At 35.1% G+C, this 23,600-nt stretch overlaps 1 protein-coding gene across 3 annotated transcripts in view; it reads left to right on the top strand.

Moving 5' to 3' along the window:
* ZZZ3 (zinc finger ZZ-type containing 3) overlaps positions 1–22,667 on the top strand; it is a 53,521-nt gene extending 30,854 nt beyond the window's left edge. For 2 of the 3 annotated variants that reach the window (XM_065740497.1, XM_065740505.1), the window contains exons 4-13: positions 7,150–7,288; positions 8,713–8,860; positions 8,943–9,061; positions 9,346–9,417; positions 9,616–9,717; positions 10,565–10,660; positions 15,096–15,248; positions 18,087–18,221; positions 20,606–20,706; positions 21,079–22,667. In XM_065740497.1, the coding sequence (XP_065596569.1) occupies positions 7,150–7,288; positions 8,713–8,860; positions 8,943–9,061; positions 9,346–9,417; positions 9,616–9,717; positions 10,565–10,660; positions 15,096–15,248; positions 18,087–18,221; positions 20,606–20,706; positions 21,079–21,223 (1,210 nt within the window). In that variant the 3' untranslated portion in view covers positions 21,224–22,667. The remainder of the gene's footprint in view (positions 1–7,149; positions 7,289–8,712; positions 8,861–8,942; positions 9,062–9,345; positions 9,418–9,615; positions 9,718–10,564; positions 10,661–15,095; positions 15,249–18,086; positions 18,222–20,605; positions 20,707–21,078) is intronic. The other variant, XM_065740510.1, reaches the window with a different exon arrangement.
* Positions 22,668–23,600: the final 933 nt, after the last annotated feature.

Here is a 23,600-nt window from a genome sequence, read left to right as displayed (position 1 = left end):
GAATATATTTATCTTGCTGTCAGCCACAGTACTGTCCTAGTGAACAGTGTTACCAACCACAGAGCAATCCTCATTTTAAATAATGCATCCTGTGGAAAACTGTCTCCTTTGCTCCTTGGATTCTCTTCCATTCTGATTTGCCTGGCTCCTCCTTTTCTCCTTTTTTCTTTCTGCAGTTTTACTTCCAGGAGTCCTCTGTTGTCACTTCCTGACCTGGAAGAGGACACAAGCTCTGTGGTTCAGAGTAGTATGTCTGCATTTGCTTGCCTTTCCCTTAGTGGAGATGGTGGTTGTGATCTCTCCCACAGAGAACCTTCAGGAGCTCATTTATCTTTCAAACTTCTTTGATCACCGTAGTTCAGAAATCCTGTGGGAAAAAAATGCACAAATTTAAAACAAAACCCTACCAACTTACTATTTTAATACAGAACAATGGTAGAAATTCATTTTCCCACCTTATCATTAAAAGCACTTAGAATTTATGAAGGATCCTAATAGCAAATCAGGTCCTGATTAAAAATAATAATTTTTAAAAAGAGGTTTTAATTTATAAACTCAACACAGCTGCATGCAGAGTAACATTCTGGCCACATCTATGCACGAGTGATACTTGTTACAAAAGTAGTATGCATAATGACATTTAAAAGTTTTGTTAAGCCAAAACAAGCTGTGTCTTTCCTTAATCTATTTTCATAGTGAATAATAACAAGTACATTTAGCTTTCATATTCCATCCTTTTCTTTCCTCCTTTACCCAGAATTGTACGTTTTGTTCCTATAGCAAGAGCATACATCTAAATGGGGGTTTTCTTTCCTATATTTTAGTGAAAACCTGCATAGGTTAGCAGAGTATGAGTTGAATGAGTTCAGTAATCAGTACCTTCAGCTTTCACAGATTTTAATTTATTTTATGAGATGGGGTTTCAGTTCAGCTGCGTGAGTCTTGTGGTAACATTGGATGCTCTTATTCTGTCTCTGTAGGGAAGCTCCTTGGCTACTTTCCTCAGTATCTTTTTAAGAGAAGAATATCCATGTGGAGATAATGAAATTAGAGTGGTGCTTTCTCTCACTGAAAGAATTGGAACTGTTCTCATTAGAGATAAGAAGAGAGAAGTAGAAGTTGGGGGTGTGCTATTTGTATTCCTTTCCATGCCTCTTGTGAGAAAAAAAAAAAAAATTCCTCTGCAGTTTCTGCATGTCACTCCAAGCAGAGAATGACAGGGGCCTACAGCATCTTCCCCATTATCATGACTGTCCCACAGGCAAATACTTTATAAGGTGCTGTTAAAGGAAGATCAGCAGGCTGTACTAATGTGCTAACTTGGGAAGGGCAAATGGATGATTTTTTAGCCTTTCGTGTTGACAGAACTGCAGCAAGGTACACAATTGTTCAGAGGCACAGAGATCTAAGAGCTACTAAAAAGTTTGAAAACTAGCTGGAAATGCAGTTATTTGCTGAGGATGGTTTAGTATGGCTAATACTAAGCACTCTTGGATTTGGTGGACAGCTCTTGACAGGAACAAAGCCTATGGAAATGCATGAGTGTGGGTCTTCTGTTTCTGAGCCAAAGATAAAGACTTAAGAAGGAAAGGGGCATTGTAGGTTCATAACCAAAAAAAACATTATTCAAGTGCTTAAAATAGGAAGGGAGGAAGTTAGAAGGAATGTGTAACTTTCCTTGAGCTGCCTTTGAAATAAGGGTGCAATGACATCCTTTTAGCATCCAGGTAAAATACTGCAGTAGAGTTTTTTGGTTTAGTGATGGTGGTTGGGTTTCATTATGTATCTGTTGTTTATTTGTTTGTTTTTTTAATGTCTTCCTTTAAAAAGAATAATTTTTGTTGTACTTCTTGACTATATATTGTTTTAAATTAGTGCTTATTACAACTTCATCCTGCATTCAGAAATTGCAATTTTTTTTGTCATCGAGGTGAACATGGAGAACCTGCTATGTGTAGGCTTTGGTGTTGCTTCATGCATAAAATAGAGATATGATTTAATAATTTACATATCTCAAAAGTATTCTAAGTGGCCTAAAGTAGAAATATTATTTCTGGATATAGATAGTACAGTAAATCACTGTACATATAAAGAGAGCAAGTTGTAGAAGAAGGAAAGTTGATTATGGATTGCAGAGTTGGCTGTAAGTCAGTTACCTTAGTCATAGCATCTTAGCATTAGTAAGGAAAAACATACCTTGTGTTGCTTTCTTCAGGTAAAGGTGTTTTTGTCCTGACAGGAGTTGATGTGTGCCAGGTCTTGCATTCACTTGGGAATCCCAGCCCTTTTCCCTACTGCAGTAACAGATTTCTAAACATCTCTGGTGGACATTAGAATAATTTGCGATAAAAAGTACATTGTTTAAATTTCTGTGTCATGACACTGGCAAAGATTTCAGATGAAGCTTAAGCTTGGGGCTTTATCTGATGTTTCTGGACAAAATTTCAAACAAACAAAAAATCCCCACATTTTTCATTCATTCATTTGTTTTTTTAAAAAAGAAGATTCGTCTTGATCTGACTAGAAATTTTCTCCAGGAAGCTGCCTTAGGTTAAATTGGAAATTCTAAATACATTTTCAAGTACTTAGACTAATACTAGGGCACACTTGCATTTTCTGCATTAGTTTACAGTCCTCTAATGCAACCTGATTAATACACCAATCCTTTCTTAGCTTAGCATCTGATAAGGATTTTTTCTGAACTGCTGATACTTTGCCAAAATCCAAAGTGATTAACTGATTAGGAGAGCATTTTAAAATGTATTTTGCTAGAGTGCCAGTAGATGGCACTAAAACAAAGACTTGCTCAAAGCCTCCCAATGAATCATAGATAGTGATAGTTGTTGGAAATACAAGTTTCAATTGCTGCGTATGTTTGCAATAATAATCTAATAGTGATAGATATATGCAAATATTTAAAGGCATAACTTTGGGATAACATCTGAAGTGTTAAAAATCAATAATGGATTGCACTAAAAACAAGGGATTAAGTGATAAATATTCACCTCTAAGTCTGTAAGATGGCCTGTGTGAATGCTGTGAGACTGGGGTGGTAGAAGTTAGACCTGTTAATAAAAATAAGCAAATGTGAGAATATTTATTGCATCATTGGAGGATATTATGTAGTCATCAAATATTGAAAAAGATGAAGTTCATATTAGGAAATAGGGACTAAACCTTGGAACTGAAGGGATTTCATTCTATTAAGTTTAATTTATTTTCATGAGGGGAGAATGGATGTAATCCATCTGTCTCTACTTTAAAGATGAGAAAATGCATTAAAGTTATGTTTCAGTATTTCATGATGAAAACTCAGCAAATAGTGCACTGTAGCATACTGAGTTAATGTGCAAATTTACTTTGGATAAAGGTACTTGAGATAGAACTTCCTTTTTATGGATGAGACAGTACCCATACATGGCTTACAGCTTTCTCAATTGTTCCTAAATGTTTGTGGATTAAGACTTTATAGGGGGCTTGATTTCAGAGAAGGCTCTCCACGATTTTACATCTGTCCCTTATGTTGTCTAACAGGACAAAACTGATGTTCCACATTTATCTAATGTAATTTAACTGAAAAGCCTCACTCATTAATTTCATCCTATTTGCAGATGTGGTTCACATACCTAAAAGTTTAAATCTTCCTTTCATACTGATTCTCAGAGAACTCATTCACTTAAGACTTAAGAGTATGCTTTCCCCTCAAGAAATCTTCAGAAACCAGAAACTAGCATCTGACTCGTAGTGTGACTCTGACATGAGTTTATTTAGACATGCTGAATGACACGGCCTCTTGTAGGTGCTGCTGCTGAGTCATTTCATGTACAAGTTGTGGAAACGCAGAAGTACATTGTGTAGGATGAAAATCTTCCTGCGAAGTGAGCTGTGTTTCAGGTTTACATCCTAGAAAGTTCATTAATTTCAACTGAGAAAAGTGTAACTTCCACCAGGGTATGGCTGCACTTTTCCTTAAGTAATGGAAATTTAGTCATATGACTTTGTTTTGATTTAGCAGTGAATATGAGATCATTTTCCGTGGTAATTCCTCACAAACGTTGTAGAAAATTGTGTAGTTTCAGCCGGACGATTCTGAGGTGGTGACTGTGTGGTTGCCTTTCTGACATATCCCACAAATCTGCAGTGAAGTGGAGGCCCAGGTCGCAGTAACTTTCTCCTTTTCTGTGCCTGATACCTTTCTGTGAGTTCTTGAGATTTTGGAGGATGGTGGCTCACAACTTCAGGAAGTAGTTTGAATCATAATTGTTACGTTTATTTACAAAAACCTTTGCAAAATGTATCATGAGATTCTTATCTACTTTTTGTTGTTGTTGTTGTCTGGAAATGTCTTAGAAATTATGTGCACACACTGTTTTTTGATAACGTGGTAACGTATTGTGTCAGAACTGACAGACTTCAAGAAAATGCCAACTCTGTTATTTGGCTTAGTATTTTGCCAGAGAAATGCTTGGCTCTGTTGTGGTTGCGTGGGATCATAGAACTAAAAGCCTGCAGAAACATATGAAAACGGCAGTGATTTGAAATGTAAAGGACTTATGTGGACTGTTACACATTTGGTTGAAAACTTGTGTTGGAACTTAAAAGGATGGTTCAGTGCTCAGCAAATATGACATAACTGAATGTGGAAAATTTTAATTATTTTTGGTGTTTTCCTTAGAAAGTGAGTCCCCAAGATCCACATTTTCCCCCATTTAAACAGTTCTTATTTTTGTGTAATAAAGCTGCACTCCTATTCCAGAGCTTCAGAAAATATCCTCTTGTTAAAAGCAGAATGTAGAATTTAGAGTAGCTTGAAGTAAACACATTTCTTTTGCAGAAGTGTAAAAAAGTACTGTGAACTGTTTACTCAGAACCTCCTTCTCTCCTCAAATATTTTATAATAGTGCAATGTAACAGCAGATCAGCATTGTGTGAAATGTTTTTGAATGATTCTGACACTGTTGTTGCATTTTATGCATTTCCGTGAAGACCAGAGGGGTCATTTTTGTGCCATTGAACTTCTCCTTACAGTGATAACTTAAATCACCTGAATGCTTTAATAAGGTGAAGTAGTTTGGGTTCACTGTTCTTACTTTTTTTGTTACTTCTCCTTAGCATAGTTTCTTCTTCCCTTTAGAATTAATTACTGAAGGCCACCTCATTAAAGTGATTTCTTCTCTGCCATGTGAATCCTCAATTTAACCAGTACTCCTTGTAAAATGTATTTGATTGCCTTTTTCCTTGTATGTATGTCAATGTGGAATATAATGATTATTTCCTTTCAGTTCCATTTTAAAAAGCAATCAAATACAGTTTGAATAAAGAAGGTAAATAAATATCTGCCTTTCTTTTCTTGAGCCATTTTAACATCGTTTTAAGTGGAAATTCTTTTGAGTCTCCATTGTTATGACTGGAGTTAATTCCAAAGGGTTGAGGCTTTTTGTTGACCTTCATCTCCCTGAGTATTTTTATTAGCCTGTTTATGTTTCACTTCTCTGGAGCATACAAGGTGGTCCTCTGCATGAGGAGTACTTCAGTGCTCATGAGTGTATGGATGGAGGTTGCTCAGCACAGAGATAAGCCGTAATCAGAAATTACTGGTAAAAAGTTAAGTGAAGGTTTTGTGATGACTCTTCTGAGCCCATATCAACTTGAATTGCAGTATTCTCCCAGGCCAATCTTGATGTATACCATCACAAAATTTATTTCTGAAATCGTTTTGTGTTCCCGGAATTACCTTACTAGTTATTTAATGAGCATTTCAGGCATCAATTGAATTTAACCTGAATATGTGCAGATTAATTTAAGTAAGAAGTCCATAAGAGATTTATATATGTTTTTTAAATAAACTCAGCACTTTAGTTTCAAGCTGAAAAACTTATGGCTTTAGGTTTGTGTTTTCAGCTATTACATTTAAGTGGAAAGAAAATTACCTTTTCTGGGGTGATGCGGTATCTAGGCAGAAACTGAAACACTTGATGGTATGAAGCCTGTGTTGTGCCTTGAAGCTGTTTTAAGCCTCCACTTAAAGTCTTACTCGACTACCAATGTAGTAGATTGAAAATCTTCTATTAACACTGTACCCTCTTTTTATAGTATGTGTGGAAATGATTGCGTTATGATTCTTTTTACTTTAGCAACAAGGGAATAGGAAGGAGATTTTACTGAAATAGTTTAGTCGTAAATAGATCTCACGTGATTTTAGTATGCACTAAGTTGCATCTTGCATTGAACTGAAATACAGTTGTAATACTAAATGTCAGAAGACATTTTCCTGAAAGCATTGATACGTAGTAATTTGTAACAGGGCCACAGGTGGATCGGAAGCTAAAGTGGGCAGCCATACCTGTAAGGCTAATAAAAGGATTGCTTCTTTATTATAAGGCTGTGTTACTGTATGGTGTGATTTCCTCTCCCGAGTTCGCTTTACAGAAGACAGTGTGGGCATGCTCTCTTACCTGGTCCAGATGTGAGAGTCATCTAAGTGACTCTTTAGCATATCTGTTAAATAGAAAATCAGATTTGCATGAGGATCAAGCATGGCGTATCTGAGGGAACACTGACGTTTCAGTTAACTTCTGTATTCTTAAATAAATCTCTCCTGTATGTATTTATTTGTAAATTTCTTTCTGTGGTTTATTGTCATGTTTTCAAATTGTTATTCTTTTCTCTGAAATGAAGCTTCTCTGAAATGTTTAGCTGCAAAGTTTTTAAGAGTCATACATACTGTAGGTGGTTGAGTACACTGTTAAATTTTGGCAGTAGAATCGTTCATGATTTATTTTGGAGTGAGAGAAATTGCATCACTTTGTTCACTTTTTTTCTTGTAAGTGAAGGATATAGATCATAACTGTTGCAAATATGAGTAGCTTGTCCCTGATAACATTGTTTTAGCTAGCACAGGATTTTGGTTTAAAAAAACCTCAATGCGCTAGTAGTAATAGTAGTATTTTTTTTACTGGTTTATATAAATTCATCTACTTAAAATAGTTTTGATAGAATTATTTATATAATTCAGTAAAAATGGCTGTCATCTGTTTCTAATAAGCTATGAAATCTGTTAGATACTAGTAGATAATCATGGCTAGTATTTAGGTTTGGGGTTCACTCTGAAAGACAAATTTAGTGAGATGTTTTCCTTTGTCTCTGTAGTTATCAGAGACTGTTACAGACGATTGCTGTACTCGAGGCTCAACGTACTCAAGCAGTTCAAGACCTTGAAAGTTTAGGCAGACACCAGAGAGAAGCACTGAAAGATCCTATTGGATTTGTGGAAAGACTCCAGAAGAAGGTATTTCAATGGGCATTTCTTAAGTCTTACTCAGAATTTTTTTTAATAACTAGTGATTCATCATCTGTAGAAATTGGAATTCCTTATATACTTGTATAAGCATTAGGAGTTTAAAGCCCTTTCTCTGCTGAGAAAAAAAATGGCCCGTTGTTTGCTTATTAAATCTGTAAGAGAGAGCTTTTCAAATAATTAATTAGATACGTTTTCTTTCATTTTTTTCTTATGTAGAAATGTAATTTTAAAATTTCTAATTGTAATGTGAGTGTGTTAAGATATCTTGAAATCTACAAGTCATAACAGTTCAAGGATTTGTGACTTTTCTCATTAGAGAAATTCAGTCTTGTACTATTGAGTGAATTTGGTAGGGCAATTTTTAAAGAGCAGGAAATACAATACGTAAAACGAAAATGAACACTAAAAAACGTCTAGAAGAGCGCTGGGTAACATAATTAAAGCATTGTATGAGAGAGGAGAATGAATTTTGATAAGGAAGGATCTTCTTTTCAATTAAGAAAAAAACAAACACAACATTCACAGAGTTGTTAGAAAAGGTTTAAAGGTTGAATATTTTTTCTCTGGCACGTTTGCCAGTGACAAACTTCTAGTCTGGCAGCAACATTCTGTATTTCAGTGGAAAATGAATTAGGTATTTTACAGTGCCCTTTCCCTGAGTTTGTAGAGACATAGATTTAAAGATAAGTCTGTTCTAAGCCCATTGGTTTCAGTGTTTGTTTTCCTTTATGTTTTGGGATGAGTTAATAGCATGCAAGGCTTAATAGGTTTCATTTGATAATGTGTTATTTAGGAATTAGTAATGCTAGCTAAAAGCATCTGGTGCATGTAAGTTTCTGAACCCAAGGAGCAATAGCTACTCTTAAGCTTGACCTAATAAATTGGTGATCCTTGCTACAGTTGTTGTGTCCTACATACAAGACAGCAAAATCTGTGTAAAACACACGTTGAATTCCTTGATGGGATGTGTTTAGGTTTGTCAGGTGATAAAACAAATCTGCAGAGTCCTGTGGTTTCCTGTGTTGTTTTTTTTTTTTTGACTTGAGAAAGGTACAGACTCTAGGCAAACAGTATTTGTAAACAGAAGTCAGAGAGACAGCGATGAGAAATTGAAGTTAGAAACACTTTATTTCAACTATAAAACATTCATTTTAAAGTCTTACACTCAATAAGCCATCATTGACCGTGCCGCTGCATATTTCATATGCACTGTTGTGTATTACTCTTGAAAGACACTTTCTCCTTAAAAAGACTGTGTGCTGCATGGCACTTCAAAAATACTGATTTTCAATTTTGTTGTTAGCTAAAAGGCAGCATCAGGTTTTCATGACATTTTAGGATTTGTAGCTATTTGTTTGGATATACAACTCCTACATTAAATATTGCTTTTCAATGTTTACTTTTTTTTTCAGGTTGATATGGGTCTTCCATATCCTCAGAGAGTTGTTCAACTCCCTGAAATTGCATGGGACCAATACACCTCTAGCCTTGGAAACTTTGAGAGAGAATTCAAAAACCGAAAACGTAACAGTAGAAGAGCAAAGCTAATTTTTGACAAAGGTAAAAGGAGAAAGAGTGTATGTTACAGAAGCCAAGAGACAAATATGGAGATTTAAAAAATCCTTTCCTGTGTTCCCGCCAGTAGGTATACCTGCAAGACCAAAAAGTCCCTTGGATCCCAAGAAGGATGGAGAGTCTATTTCATACTCTGTCTTGCCTTTAAGTGATGGTCCAGAAGGTTCTACAAGCAGTCGTCCACAGGTAGTTGCCACAAAAGGAAATTTTTATGAAATAGTAACTTTAAAAATATCCACAGGCTCATAGTAGTTAACTTCTACCTCAAATGCTGAAGCTGGACCTGAAATTCATGGACGTATTGAAATCTATTATACTGTTTTTTTTTTTAATTTAGGCAAAACTTACTTCAAATTTTCATGCATTTCTTTGGTCTGCATTTGGTTTGACTTAGGTAGGAAAAGGTTCAGAGTACCCTTGCCACATGTTTTCTAAATAGCGTTTCCATTTTATGTGCTCTGTTTGATCAGATGATAAGAGGGCGACTCTGCGATGAGACCAAACCCGAAACTTTTAACCAACTGTGGACTGTAGAGGAACAGGTAATGCAGAACTTTCCATTTATTTTATAGCTGCTAGAACTTACATTTTAATAATGAAAACAAACTGTGTAATAATATTCAATTAGTAATTAGAAGTGTAGAGTCACATATATGTAGATATTTGTACTTTAACAACTCACATCTATATTAAAATTGTTTTATTTTTATTTTTTAACTGTTGATTTGTGCTTGATACAGAAAAAACTCGAGCAGTTGCTTCTGAAGTATCCACCAGAGGAAGTAGAGTCTCGACGGTGGCAGAAGATAGCTGATGAACTGGGAAATAGAACAGCTAAGCAGGTAACAAGTGAAACACTTTAAGAAGTAATCCCTCTCATTGATTTTTGTTGGGTTTTTTAATTGCTTTTTAGAAAGCACTGATATAAGTTTGTATCTGGATTTATTCTCACCTCTTGATTTGCTTATTTCTCGCCTTAGTAGTTGGCAGTCATTTTTATACTTGCAGACCAAAGAATTGGTTCTGTACTGGTGCCCATATCCACAAAAAAAGGCAAGAGAGGAGACAATGAGTGTTTCTGCATCTGACTTTTAGGAGGTTTTTTTTTCCAGTAAAACAGTGTAATTTCCAGTTTGACCAGAAGAAAAAATGCTGATGTCTTGTTTTTACAGTATTTTAATTTCTTCTGTTTAGCTGTCACGCTTTCACATAAATGAAATAAGCATTTCAGTGTAAAACATCACTTCATTTTTAGTCATACCTATATTTATAGGTATATTTTTTCATAGTGGAAAATTAAAATGTATTTATTTCATTTCATAAACAAAATATAGGAGTACTTTCTCTGTGATACCAGTGTATAATTTATGTGTTACTGTTAAGACCAAAAAAGTTTAATTTCAGCAGGTTAGAAGCTGCTCATGTTCCTTATCACTACTTTTAGTAGATCTCCTCTGTATTTTTAAAGAAGATGATTTTTTGCTATGAATGCCTTTGAACTGTCTGGAAATATGATAAGTGCAGTGTTACAGGATATGTAACAGATCGAGTAGTTCTTGCAGTGATGAAAGTGATCATTTGGAGTCTTTATATTGTGAACCAGTGTAATGATACTGACAAAAATTTGATGTGGAAGCCTGTAATTCTTCATTTGACATTCAGCTGTTGCATGTTGGTTTTTGTTTTCAGGTTGCCAGTAGAGTGCAAAAATATTTTATTAAACTGACTAAGGCTGGTATTCCAGTTCCAGGAAGAACTCCAAATTTATATTTATACTCAAAAAAGGTGAGACAATATTACAGCAGAAATTCCTTTCTTTTTTTTTTTTTTTTTTTATTTGCATTTGCATGCAAATTAAAACTTAATCATTAATATTTTAGTGGATTTGATTAGTCTTGATTACAACTTTCTTATTTACAAGCTCCCCCAATGTATTTCTTAATTGATGTATTATTTTGACATTAGCAATGTAGAGTGAATTGGATGTTGTGCTAATTTCACATCAACGCCTGTTAATTGAATAATCTTGGGGAGATGAAGTGTCAGAAAAGATACTGCATTTAGATTGCAGGCAGAAGTAATAGGGATGGAGAATTGATCTTAGGTGTGTTTTTTCCTGATTTGTAAGTTTACTGTATTTGATCTAGAAAAGGATAATGAGAACTGTATTGAAAGAAGATTAAGAGCTCTATGCTTCGTACTGTACAGTCATCTTTTAATTAACAAAACCATAGAAAATTAAGTATAATGGTATACTAAACTAGCACGAGCACAGCCTTAATTCTAAAATGCTGTGTTTTGTTGTGATTTCCAGTATGTGTGACCATTAAAATAGAAACCTAGTACAAGTGATCATCAAAATACGCTGTTTTTCCTTGTCTTGGAAGGAGTGAGAAAATAGAGTTCTGAGAAATCTTCTTACTTTGCAAAAGAAAAGAGAAGACTAGATTTTTGTGCTGACCAGTGGTATGTTTTGAGGTAGTATTCTTGGGTACTAATGAGAACTCTAGACATTCGAAGAGGGCAGTCTCAGTGTGTGTATTGTGAGGGTTTTTTTTTTTTCTTTTATTTCTGTTACCACTATCTTTAAAGAAGTTGTTTAAAACTTATTGGCAGTAGCATTTTGTTAAGTGACATTACGTTGTTTTTTGTTTCCATGTGTCTGTAATGTTTTCTGATAATGAATAGAGTAAGCTTTACATTGTTTCTGAAGAACAATCTTTTAGAAACTTAGTTCCTTGAAAGTTTTGGACCTGAAGATGCTGTCAGACAAACCTGATAGGAAGATCTGCCACTGTGTATCTGTAGTGATTTAAAATGTTGCACACACCCACTTATCTCCTAGTTTCCTCTGAAGTTACTGCGAAGGAGGAGTACTTTATCAGGAACTTTCTAGTGTGTTTTCTAACATGGTAATGCCATTTTACTTTCACTAAGAGTTTAATCTGCTATTCTACTCTATAAACAGAGGCAGGGAACGTGTAGATGCTGCTTTATTTCTTGGAAAAGTGCATTCTGGTAGAAGGACAAAAAAAAAAAAAGCCCCATAAAACGACTGATATCATATCATATCAACATTGATATCATAAATACTGCAGTGAGATTCATGTGTTACTTGTATGCTGCTTGTACACTTGACTGTACTGTGGGGCAATTTCAAAAGAGTGGAAATTTGCTTCTGAAAATAATCTTTTGGGTTCTGTATTCACATTTTAAATACATTTTTAAATGGGCTTAGTCCTCCCCTTTTTTTTTTTTACCTCTTAATTTTATTTGCAAAGACTGCTATTATTTAACGTGAGAAATGCTGCAGGGCATCACTGTATTTGTTGAGTAATAGGAGAACTTAATTAGTACATATGTGACCCTTAACTGTATTTTTCACTGATTTGAGCAGCGATCCATAGAGCATTTTTTGCTGTTCTGCTTATATGCACAGCAAACTAAAAATTGAAATCATATTTTATAAAATCCTTAACGCTCTCAAACTGCAGTGGTAATGCTGCCAACTTAGAGATTTTTCTCAGGCTTATATGTTGAACAACTCTAATGCTTACGTCTGCTTTTACAGTGTGATTAATATCCTTATTCTTATGACAGTGTTGTAAGAATAAGGTCATTGTGCCCTGATTTGTAGCAGTGTAGCTTCTACATTTTCTGTTTGTAGCCCACATTAAAAGATAAAAATAAAACACACAGTGGATGAAAAAATCTTAACAAACTGTGTATGTGAAGGAGTTGATTTCTCAGTCTGCTAATATAGCTATCTACTTAGTATATAGATTGTATCAGTCTGTAGTTATTCCCTGTGGACAATAAGATACTGTGACAGAAAGAAAGTGCAAGGGAAATTGAAAGCCTGGATTGTGTTTATGCTGTGCTTATGTTTGTTTTCATTCTGAGTATATACATGCAATACGAACTGCAGTATCTGCTTTACTGCCAGAAATAGATGTATAAGTATCGGATGCTGATCCTTACAGCACACATTTCTGAGGGACTAAAATACATTATTATATTTAATGTAAATACTGATGTCAAGAGAGGTTCTTCCCAAGGGGTGGTACTTCAATTTCTCCACGGACATCACCTAGTCTGGTTTTTGAAATGGTTTCTGGAGAGGTGAGAATCCTATTTAGTTCTTGAACATCTTGTTGAACTTACTGATATACTGATATAACATCTCTTCAGATAAATGATACAGGAAATTATGCAGAATACTCCAGTTTATTGTTTAACCATTGCTAGCTACTAGTGAAAATAATACAGAACCAGCGATTCAGCACTCCAGGGTTTAGTTCATCAGTTATGACTTATCATTTTCAATGTAATACATCATGTTAATCGTGATTCTAAGAATCTTGTTAAAAAGCAGAATATGTTAAAAAAAAAAAAAAAGAATTCAGATCATTGGTTAAATTTCTTGGCCATAACTGTATGCATGATAATGCAAGTGTTTAAGTGTAAACACCTATTTTTCTTAAATTTCAGATCTAGTACTGGTTATGTATTATAGAACATTTCTTCTCAGAGTGGTGATGCACTGGCACAGGCTGCCCCGGGAGGTGGTGGGGTCACTGACCCTGGAGGTGTTCAAGAACCATGGGGATGTGGCACTAAGAGACGTAGTTTATGGGCTGTGTTGGTGGTAGATGACAGTTCAACATGATGATCTTTTCCAAGCTTAATGATTCTATGAATGCAGATCTGTTTTCCTTATATTAACAGAATATTTAAATCATTGTATCAGCTCACACTGAAATACAGCCTAACCTTGCAAATGGAATTATGCTGGCACCTATCTTAAAAGAAACCAGAAAGGAAGCAAAACGTAGGAAGTCAGTGAGTGTTCATAAGGCAGGTGGAAAAATTCAACACAAGTGATGGGACATCAGTTGCAAACAAAATGTTCGCTTTTATTCTGTGCATTGTCATTCTCCTGCATAAATGAGGTACCAGTTTCCAATCTTTATTACTTCATATCTTTCTTTAGGAGTAAATGGAGCTAGTATCAGTACCTTTGGTATTTCTGTCTGCATAGCTACATTTCATCCAATATAATTTCTTTGCCTTTTTCAACTACTCATAGGTTTAAAATAATGTTAGATGTTGATTTCCTCTTCAAAGAAATGGTTTTGTTACAGTGGTATGGATTTGTAACTGGTTTTAGGAACTTCTGGGACACAAATTCTTGGTAAATGAAAAAGTAATAACTATTTTAACTATTTTTTAAGCTTTGTCTACATGACAACCTAGACAGAGGGCAAGACTGTCCCCTCTTCTATAATTACAAAAAAAAAAGCAAAAAAAAAAAAAGCTTTTCATGCTTAAGAGTTTTTGATTCACACTGTTTTCATTAAACTGTGGAATAAATTTAAGATGCTTAAAAGGTAGGCTGGAAAGGAGCTAAGTAAAAAGTCGAGTCAGTTTCATTCACCAAATATTCTTCTATTTGGTATTAAATATTCTTCCATGGGGAATATGTAGTGAGGGCTGAGTGCCTTTAAGTAGTCTACTTTCAAATTGCTGTGCATTCTACACCTTTAGACAGCATCACAGTTGAAAGGTTTCAGATGCACACTAATGGAGTAATTTATCTCCTCTAACATATCTTAGGTTCCTTTTCCAGTCAGCAGCAATGAAAAAGAACCTTCAGAGAGCATGTATTCCTAACTTGTATAAATGTCTTTTGTGGTGGAATGAACTGCTTTTAGCATTAGCTTTTTCTCTCCTTAGACTAAAAAAAAGAAATGTGGACAAAATTAGTCTAGACTTGTATTAATTTGATTCTCGGAAAATCTTAAGAATTTGATGATGTGTCAAGCATGGAGATGTGTGGAAAAGTACTTCTTTGCTTAGTCCCACATTAGCAGTGTCCTTTGAGGTTTGGAAGTCATTAGTATCTTTGCACTTTGGTTCTCAGTCTTTAAAATGATGGCAGTTTTATTTTCTGTTTTTCTACTGTCTCATTTGATTAAGTGGAAGTGTTTATGATGAGAGCACTTTCTTGATAGGTTTTTTACCAGATCACTGTTCATCTGATTTCACCTCCTGTTGGGAAAAAAACTCCACAATATGAGGCTGTACAAAGCTCTGATACAGAGATATAAGTAAACATAGTGAAGGCAGGAATGACTTTTTGATAAGGTTTTATTTGATAATGATTACTTAAATGATAACGAAGTAATGTCTTTAAAAATGTACCGTTTTTCCACTGTAGTCATCAAGTAGACGGCAGCACCCTTTAAATAAACATCTTTTCAAACCTTCAACTTTTATGACATCTCATGAACCTCCAGTTTATATGGATGAAGATGATGACAGATCCAGTTTTCACAGCCATATGGATATTGCAGCAGAAGAGGAAGTATCGGTATGTCATTTAAATGAGTCAGAGAATATATTCTTTACTGTCCTCTAAACTTTTAAAATGAATGATATGAAGATTAAGCATCTTTGTCATAAAAGTCACTTAAATATTTTAGTCAGATTCATGAGCCATTTTGAATTTGCAAACAATCCACAATTGTCCACAATTGCAGAAAATTTAGACCAAATCAGAAAGGAAGGAAAGGAAGAAATTTTAAGAGTTCTGTGCTGAAACAGCTTCTAAAATGTTTTAGTTATATAGTTTCAAAAAGTCATCAGACGTAACATCAGTTTTAAAATCACATAAACTGTGTAGATACAGTTCTAGTTAAAGCTGTGTTGTATTGCATATGGTCCTGGTAAAATTTAGTCTGTTGGCATCATTGCTTCTTGTCTTTTTTTGCTGGCAGAATTAATTATGGATTTTCTTTCAATCTGCTTCAAAGCATGAACTAACAGACTGAGTCCTCAAGCAACAGACTCCAGTAGATATCCTATCCCACTGTGTTATTATATCATGCAGTGTTCCAGTTTCCTGGTTTATCATATGCAATAAGGCATGTCTGAATTCTTCTGGTTTTACTTACATCCACACAGTGATTCTGTATCCTACTATTAAGATGTTTGGCAAGGCTCACAGCTTGTTGAAATCACTGCAGCTTTACTGTGCTTAGACCAAAGGACCTGACTTGTAACATCTTTTTTGGTGAGTCTAGTGCCATCTTGTGTGTGAAATAAGGCCACCCAGGATAAGTCCATTCTTTTTTTTTTTTTTTACTTTTTTTCTTACGTGCACTGCAGAGTTTTCTTTAAATTACTCAGTCTTAATGGCATCTTTGCTCATACTGTCTTCTCTCTGTGATGGTCTTTTTGTTTGTCTACTGGTATTTCTGCTTCTTTTTTTTTTTTATTCCAGTATGAATCTTAAAAGGCGTGAGAAGAAAAATGCAGATTAGAAGAAATGCAGATCATTATTATTTTTTAATATTTTTAAATATTAAAAATATTTTTATTTATTATTTTAAAATAGTTATTCTTTCTGTTCTGAATACATTTTTTTCTCCTATAGTGTCGTAACTCCAGTAAATAGGAGCCAACTAAGATTAATTTTCATTATTTTGATAGAAATTGCTGTTTTATTGTTTTGCAGTGATAGTGGTGGATGCGTGCCACCTCTCCCTGGTTTCTTTTTTTTTTTTTCCCTCCAAATTTGGCTTAATCTTCTCTTTCTTCATTAGTGCAACGTTTCCAGATAGATATATTTCTGGTTTGCAGTAATGTAGAAAGACACAGGTGAGCTCAGTTATCAGAAAGATCCCTATCATCAGTGCAAAATAGAAGCAGTTTAGAAGGAAAGAGAGATATAATCAAAGTGAGTATACTGGAGTCTGCTTTAATCTTATCAGGTCTCTTAGTGACAGCCAGTATCTCAGGGAAAATACTGTGCATTGACACGGTTAAGAAGATATTTGATGTAGCTAGTAAATTGTAGGAAAAGTTTTCTCTGTGTTACTCACAATAGAAGTATCATGTGGTGTTTAATTGTAAAAACAAAAGATTTTGTCTGAGTATTACCAGTTGGCTGGGATAACCATTCCTCAGACATCACTGTAGTATAAATTAAATATTCTCAAGTGAAGACCCTTTGTTCTCAAAAGAGAGAATTTAACTTTCAGTTATAATTACTTTATGGTGTGAACAGTCTTAATTCTAGATTACAATGTACTAATCCAGAATCAAGTGTCCACACAAGGAGCTACTGTACCATATTTTATTCAGTATATGATTATATAGTCCTTTAAATATTTTCAGAATGACAATTAAATACTTGATATGGCCTTCAGAAGAATACTTAACACTAAAGAGCATGAGATTTTCCCTCTTATCCTTCAGTAAATTTACTAAATAACGCCGTCTATTCAAGCTTCACAGGTTTTTAAAAGTAAATATGGGTAATGTGTAAGCTATGTTTTGAGAATTATTACCTATAGTTCTTTTTCATAATTGAACATGCCTACTGGTATAGCCCGTAAAGACTTTGCATCTTTGAAGGCAGCTGACAGTTACCCAGTACAGCTGCTACAATTAAATAGGCATCTTGAAGTAGGCATCTGAATTAGAGTGAGAATTTCTGTCTTCTTACAGCATACAGTTCTTCAGTCTTTGCTGAAGAAAATTGGATGAGAAAAATCAGAGATTGTGTTTTTTATTTAAAAAGACAATTAGTTGTTACAGATTTCTGTCAAAGTTGGATGCACCACTTTGTAGGGATACAAACATTTTTTGTAATTCAGGGAAAATACAAGTCCATTTGCTCAAGCTATTAAAAGACAGTGTGAAATTAAGGGAAACAGCTTTGAAACTTCTGCTCTTACAATCATGAAATGACATTTCTCATCACTTTTTATTCTTAAAGGTAAAGGTGAGAATCTAGTACTGTTAAGATTGGCTTTATTGATTAAAAAGTACATGTAACTAAAGCTTGATACTGTCTTGGTTTATGGGTCTTTTAAAAATATGAATATATAGGACTTAACAATATAAATACAGAACTTCAAGTTAGGCATTACTGTCTCCTTTATCATACAGCAAAGGTATTCACCAGAAGGAAGATGTCTGCATGGTAAAGTTTTGGTATAATGCAAATAATAAATTATTAATTGCACAAATAAAATGTAAGTTAGTTATGTGTACTTTTTTCTGTGCTTCTAAAAATAATTTCCCAATTTGTCTCAGAATATATTGCCAACTTTTCTCAGATATTTATATTTAATGATTCATGAAATATGTTTTACTAATTATATTCTTAAAGTAAGTTGTATTTCTCTCTTTTTTTTAACAGGATGAAGAGAGTATTCCAATAACATATCGTGAGTTACCTGAATACAAAGAACTGTTAGAGTTTAAAAAATTGAAGAGACAGAAACTACAGCAGATGCATGCAGAGAGTGGATTTGTGCAGCACGTGGGATTCAAGGTAAGCTGATGCTCTGCACTCTGCTGAGTAACAGAAGAAATCTTCAAAGATAACATGGTTTGAATTTCCTAAAAAGGCTTTGTTTAGTACTCCAACTGTGGTTTCATCATTCTTGTTCACAGTGTCTGCTTTTCTTCATCTTTAATCAAAACAACCCAGGTAATTCACTCTTTCCCATACCTCAGGTTTCACACAATACGTAGAATGCTGTATGAAAATGAATAAGCATGCTAACTTTTCTTCATTCATGGAATTCATGAAAATATAACTCTAAAGATAGATTATATAACTACAGAATTCTTTTTTGGCATTGCACTCTGTCTTGCCAACAATACTCTGATAATAGTTCTCTGATTTTTGGAGTTCTTTTTCCTGCTCCTTAGACCAAGGAAAGGACAGTTTGAGAGTGACTGTTTTGTCTGTTGGTTTTTCACTACAGAGGGAAAAGGTAGCAGCTTCTTATCAAGTAATGTGTACAGAAGTTGAAACGATTCTGTAAAACAATGTCTATGTGAAATTAAGAAAAAAAACTCAGAGTTAAAATAGTGCGTTGTCCCAGTGTCAACCATGTCATAAACTATATGAAAGAAAAGATATTCTCCAGATTAGGTTTTCTGTTTTGCAAGGCATTTTTGTTGTGACTGCTACGTTGGAACAGTTTCTTCGCCTTCTTCAGAGTATTAGACAGCTACATTAATGTTCTAGTGACTATCTGTGTAAGAACGAAAAACATACAGTTTAAAGTTCAGTTGATAATAACTGGAAGATTGAGTTAGCCTCATTAGTTGGCAGTGATGGACTTAATCATGTTGTTAGGTTGCCAAGGCCTCCTCCTCTCTCCTCTCTCTCCTTCAAGTTAGTGGTTTTGTTCCAAAACAAAATCAAAATTTTCACGAGGTAGAGCAGCCTTCTGGGCAACAAACTACTTTGTTCTGCATAATGTTTTGTATGAAATTATACTGAAAAGTAAATTGTCATTGTGTACTGGCAAGCATTTGAAAGTTTCTCTGCAATTCCAATTTGATTTTATTATGTGTTACAATCTATGAAATTACATGCTTATGTACAGTTTTCCCTCGGGAGCGCTGCCTTGCGTAGTGCATGGTCACCTAATAAGCATCTCCTCAGAACACTTAGTTCTGCGTGACCTTCAGCCTTATTTACAGCACATTATTCAATTTCTACTTTGAATATTGAATTATTCAGTCACGTGTGGGCTTTTTAAGGTTTTCATTGCTTTAATACCGAAATACTTTGCAAATACTATTTTTTTTAATAAAATGAAAGGTGTGGTATCATTTCCGAGTCACACAGGAGCAGGAAGCTGGAGCACAGAAGGGGTAAAGGTTTCCATTATCTTTGGCTCTGAACTTGAGATAACTGGAACTGGATTTTTTATTTTTATTATAATGTAGTATTATATTGAATTTTATATTTTCAGAGAAAAGCTCTATGTATGCTTACAACTTCCTCCTTATCACTCTGAAAGCTGTTGGTAACCCTGTTTGTAACAGGGTTATTGTAACCCTCAGTGGATTGTTTGTGCTCAGGAGCAAGTTACTGTACTGTGCAATTGAGTTTCAGAGATGGCACCCAAAGCTCTCTCAGAGCACTTCATGTCCTGAATGAAGGAGTATAAGCTATGTGAGCACAAGCTTGTTTCCACATTTTTCTTTCCTTTTCTGTCCTGTCCATGCAGCACTCTTCCTGGTTTTGATTTTGAAAAGTTCTTCCCTCAAAGTCCTGTTCTCATAGTTTCATCTTTTTTTTTATCAAATCTCATTGCATTTCTGCTTCTCCTCTCTGAAGTCATGAACTTTCCATGAACTTTGTGTTCCTTTTGCATTTTTTATTCTCGCATTTAGCTGCTCTTAACATGGGCAGTTCCTCTGAGGGGAATAGTTCGTTTTTTCTTACTCAGATTGAGATTCAGGATTCTCTTCCTTTATCTGAACCTGTTGTCCCACTTCTTTTTCAACCATCGCTGCTTTCTTCTGCCCTGGAAAGCAGATCCTTGTTATGATATTTCACGTTTGGACTTTAGCTACAAAAAGGTCTTTTAGACATACAAGAATAAGCAGTGAGTACGGGCAGAACTGGGTGTGCTTTTGTTGAGCAAGAGGATAATGTCAATGTGTGGAGCATTCAGGTAGTGGAAAGCAGAGCGAAAGAGAGGTTGATCAGTCCACAGGGAGGAGGGCCTATCTCAGAGTATGAAGACTTCTTTATCCATGAACACACGGTCTGCAAGGAGAAGAATTCAGTGCATGCAAGCAGCAGTCAACCTACATATGTGCCTTCATATATGGCATATTGGTATATACTGTTTCTGACTGAAGTGATTTCAGTTGGTTTTCTTCAGTACTCTTCAATCTGCTCCACAGTGTGATAACTGCGGAATTGAACCTATTCAGGGTGTTCGGTGGCACTGCCAAGACTGTCCTCAAGAAATGTCCTTGGATTTCTGTGACTCTTGTTCTGACTGGTGAGTAGGATTCTCCTCTACTCATTATTTGTAATTAACGTGATTGTATCAGTGTGGCTTAATTGCAGTGCATGCTGGGTATCTACTGCAGCGTAGGATATGTATCCTGTGTTGAGTGAAGTGAAAGATTCTTTAGCATACGTTTGTGGGAGATACACATCTAGGACACACTTAAGAAATATATTGAAAAAATAATAACACATTGGACAGATTTGGTTTGGTACTGTTAAGAGTGGGAGAAATTGTTTTGTCAAATAATTTTTCAGTGTCAGATTTGGTTTGGTATGACTGTTAATGTGATCAGTATTTCTGAAAGTTCAAAATAAGAAAGTATTTAACTTTTAAACTGTTATCTTTTTCTTTCCCTTGCAGTCTGCATGAAACAGAGATTCATAAGGAGGATCATCAGTTAGAACCTATTTACAGAGCAGAGACGTTTTTAGACAGAGACTACTGCATGTCCCAGGGCACCAGTTACAATTATCTTGACCCAAACTACTTTCCAGCAAATAGATGACATGGGAAGCAGATCTACAATCTTGGGCTTACTATTCTATTTGAAAAATAACAATGGCACCATTGTTAATACTGTGCACATTTTGGAAAGACTGTCTGCTTTCCCTGAAATGTCGCTCACAGCATGACAGCTTCCTGGGTGTACTTGTCAAACTACAGCTTTGAGCTGTCATGGTCCTAGATCACTGAACAGCAGCTGAACATTCCTAGTGTGCAGAAGGTTTCACTGGGAGACTTTTCTTTCACCACGTTAGTCATTTTTAGGTGGTGAATCTAAACACAAAAGAAAAACATACAAAAGGGTGAGCCAGAAATGAGAGCACACATTGAAGATAGAGTAAATTCCAAAGGCATTGAAGAACTTGGTTATAATGAGATCCAGAGGAGATGAAGTATTTATATAAAAACAGTTTAGTAGCTTGCAGTTTTGTTGTGAAATAGTTTTCAGCACAGTAACTGACTTCTTTAGGCAAGGTTTTAACCAATGACAGTGTTTGCTTCTAGGATGTACTCTAAAAAATGCTCACTGTCTCAGCGATGGTTGGTTACAGGCCTTTATTAAATCGGAGCTGCTTAATCACATTGACTTTCAATTTTATTTTTTATTTTTAAACCACGATGAACTCTATTTACCAACAGTGAAGCACTATGGGAGGCAACCGTGGCATTGCTTCCTTAACCAGCTCATGGTGTGTGAATGTTATAAAATTATCACTCAGATATATTTTTTAAATGTAATGTTATATAAGATGATCATGTGATGTGTACAAAATATGGTGAAAAGTGCCAGTGGTAGTAACTGTGTAAAGTCTCTAATACTCAACATTAACTCCTTTAAAATAAAATACACAGCCTTCTGCCTCTGTATTTGGAGTTGTTAGTGCAACTCATCAAAGAAAACTGCCTAATATAAATCATATATATGGTAATAATTTTTCCTCTTTTGTAGTCTGCACAAGATCCATGAAAGATTGTATTTTTATTACTATTTAAACAGTGATTAAATTTAGCCTGAACAGTGAGCAAGGGTTCACATGCATTCTTTTATACTGCTGGATTTTGTTGTGCATCATTTAAAACATTTTGTATGTTTCTTCTTATCTGTGTATACAGTATGTTCTTAAATAATGTTCAATTGTCAGGAGAACTGTGAGAAATAAACTATGTGGATACAGTCTGTTTATATATAGAATGCTTGCTGTGACTTCCTTTCTGTGTAGTTTTGACTTTTTAATCAGAATGGAGAACGTGAAAAGGACATTTTAGTTTGTCGTGCGGATATTCACTATGCAGACCTGCAAGATGCCAGCACCTTCCTCTGCTGTGCGTTCAGTGGGAACCAGTGGTGTTCTGCACCCACTGAACTGTGCTTTGCCTTTTGCAGGATTAGCATTTTAGTTTTCTCCTGTCCTACTCATACTTGGTTCTTTCAGATTTCAGAAAAATCAGACTTAGGTAGCTTTGGTACGCTGTATACCACTGTCTGAGAAGCTTTGTAATTATTGTGACATATTTTTAGTTAATATATTTTTATTGAAATGTACAGCTGGTGATTCAGAAATACTTTATTATTTTATAACTGTAGTAGACTTCCAATTGCTTTAAAACTTGAATATTCCGAGTAATTAGCTATAAAGGAGAGTAATCTGACTTAAAAATGGCAATAAGAAGGGTAATTGGCCGGTTGCACAAGAGCTTTAATTATAGCCTGATCAGTGTTCACTTTCACAGAGACGTTTGGGCGCAGTCATTTTCTGCTTCAGAGAAAAGTAAGTTTAAGCATTTAATCTATTTAGAAGGTAATAGAGTACGGTTACCAGAACACTGAGCAAGCATCCTGTGTAAACATCTCACATACCTTGTATACGTAGATAAATTTAATAAACCTTAGCAAATACAACGGAAACGTTCACGAGATGCATTTCGGTTTTCCCTCTAGTTCAAAAAGAAGCCCCGAAAATCTCTCGTGCAATGAGGGAATGGGAGAGACCCTTTTATGGTGTTTGTAAGAAGGTGGAGTTGGTGAAGGTGTGTTATCAGGGAGAGGATCTGCGATAACCTGTTTGTTTGCTGATGGTACCCTGAAAAAATAATTGGAAGGAAGTAGCAGAAATCAGTGAGCATGTGCTTGAATGCAAATATCCAGACATTGATTTAGACAGCTTGGGAAGAAAAAAATCCTTATTATGCTTTGAATGAGATTGGAAGCAGAAGGAGAATTTGAAATCTGAATCACTTAACAAAGCAGTGTCTTGGATAAGTCCTTTTCTAATTGAATGTGTATAAATATTTATATTTCCATATGCATGCGTATACAGCTATTTCTCTTGCATACATTATGAGCAAATGCAAATAGATTCCTAACGCACATACACCCA

Source organism: Cyrtonyx montezumae, unplaced genomic scaffold (assembly GCF_038088225.1).
Source record: "Cyrtonyx montezumae isolate F1298 unplaced genomic scaffold, pur_monq_1.0 scaffold_1, whole genome shotgun sequence".
Classification (NCBI taxonomy): Eukaryota; Metazoa; Chordata; class Aves; order Galliformes; family Odontophoridae; genus Cyrtonyx; species Cyrtonyx montezumae.
Note: the sequence above shows the minus strand (reverse complement) of the source record. Positions and strands in the feature narration are given on the sequence as shown.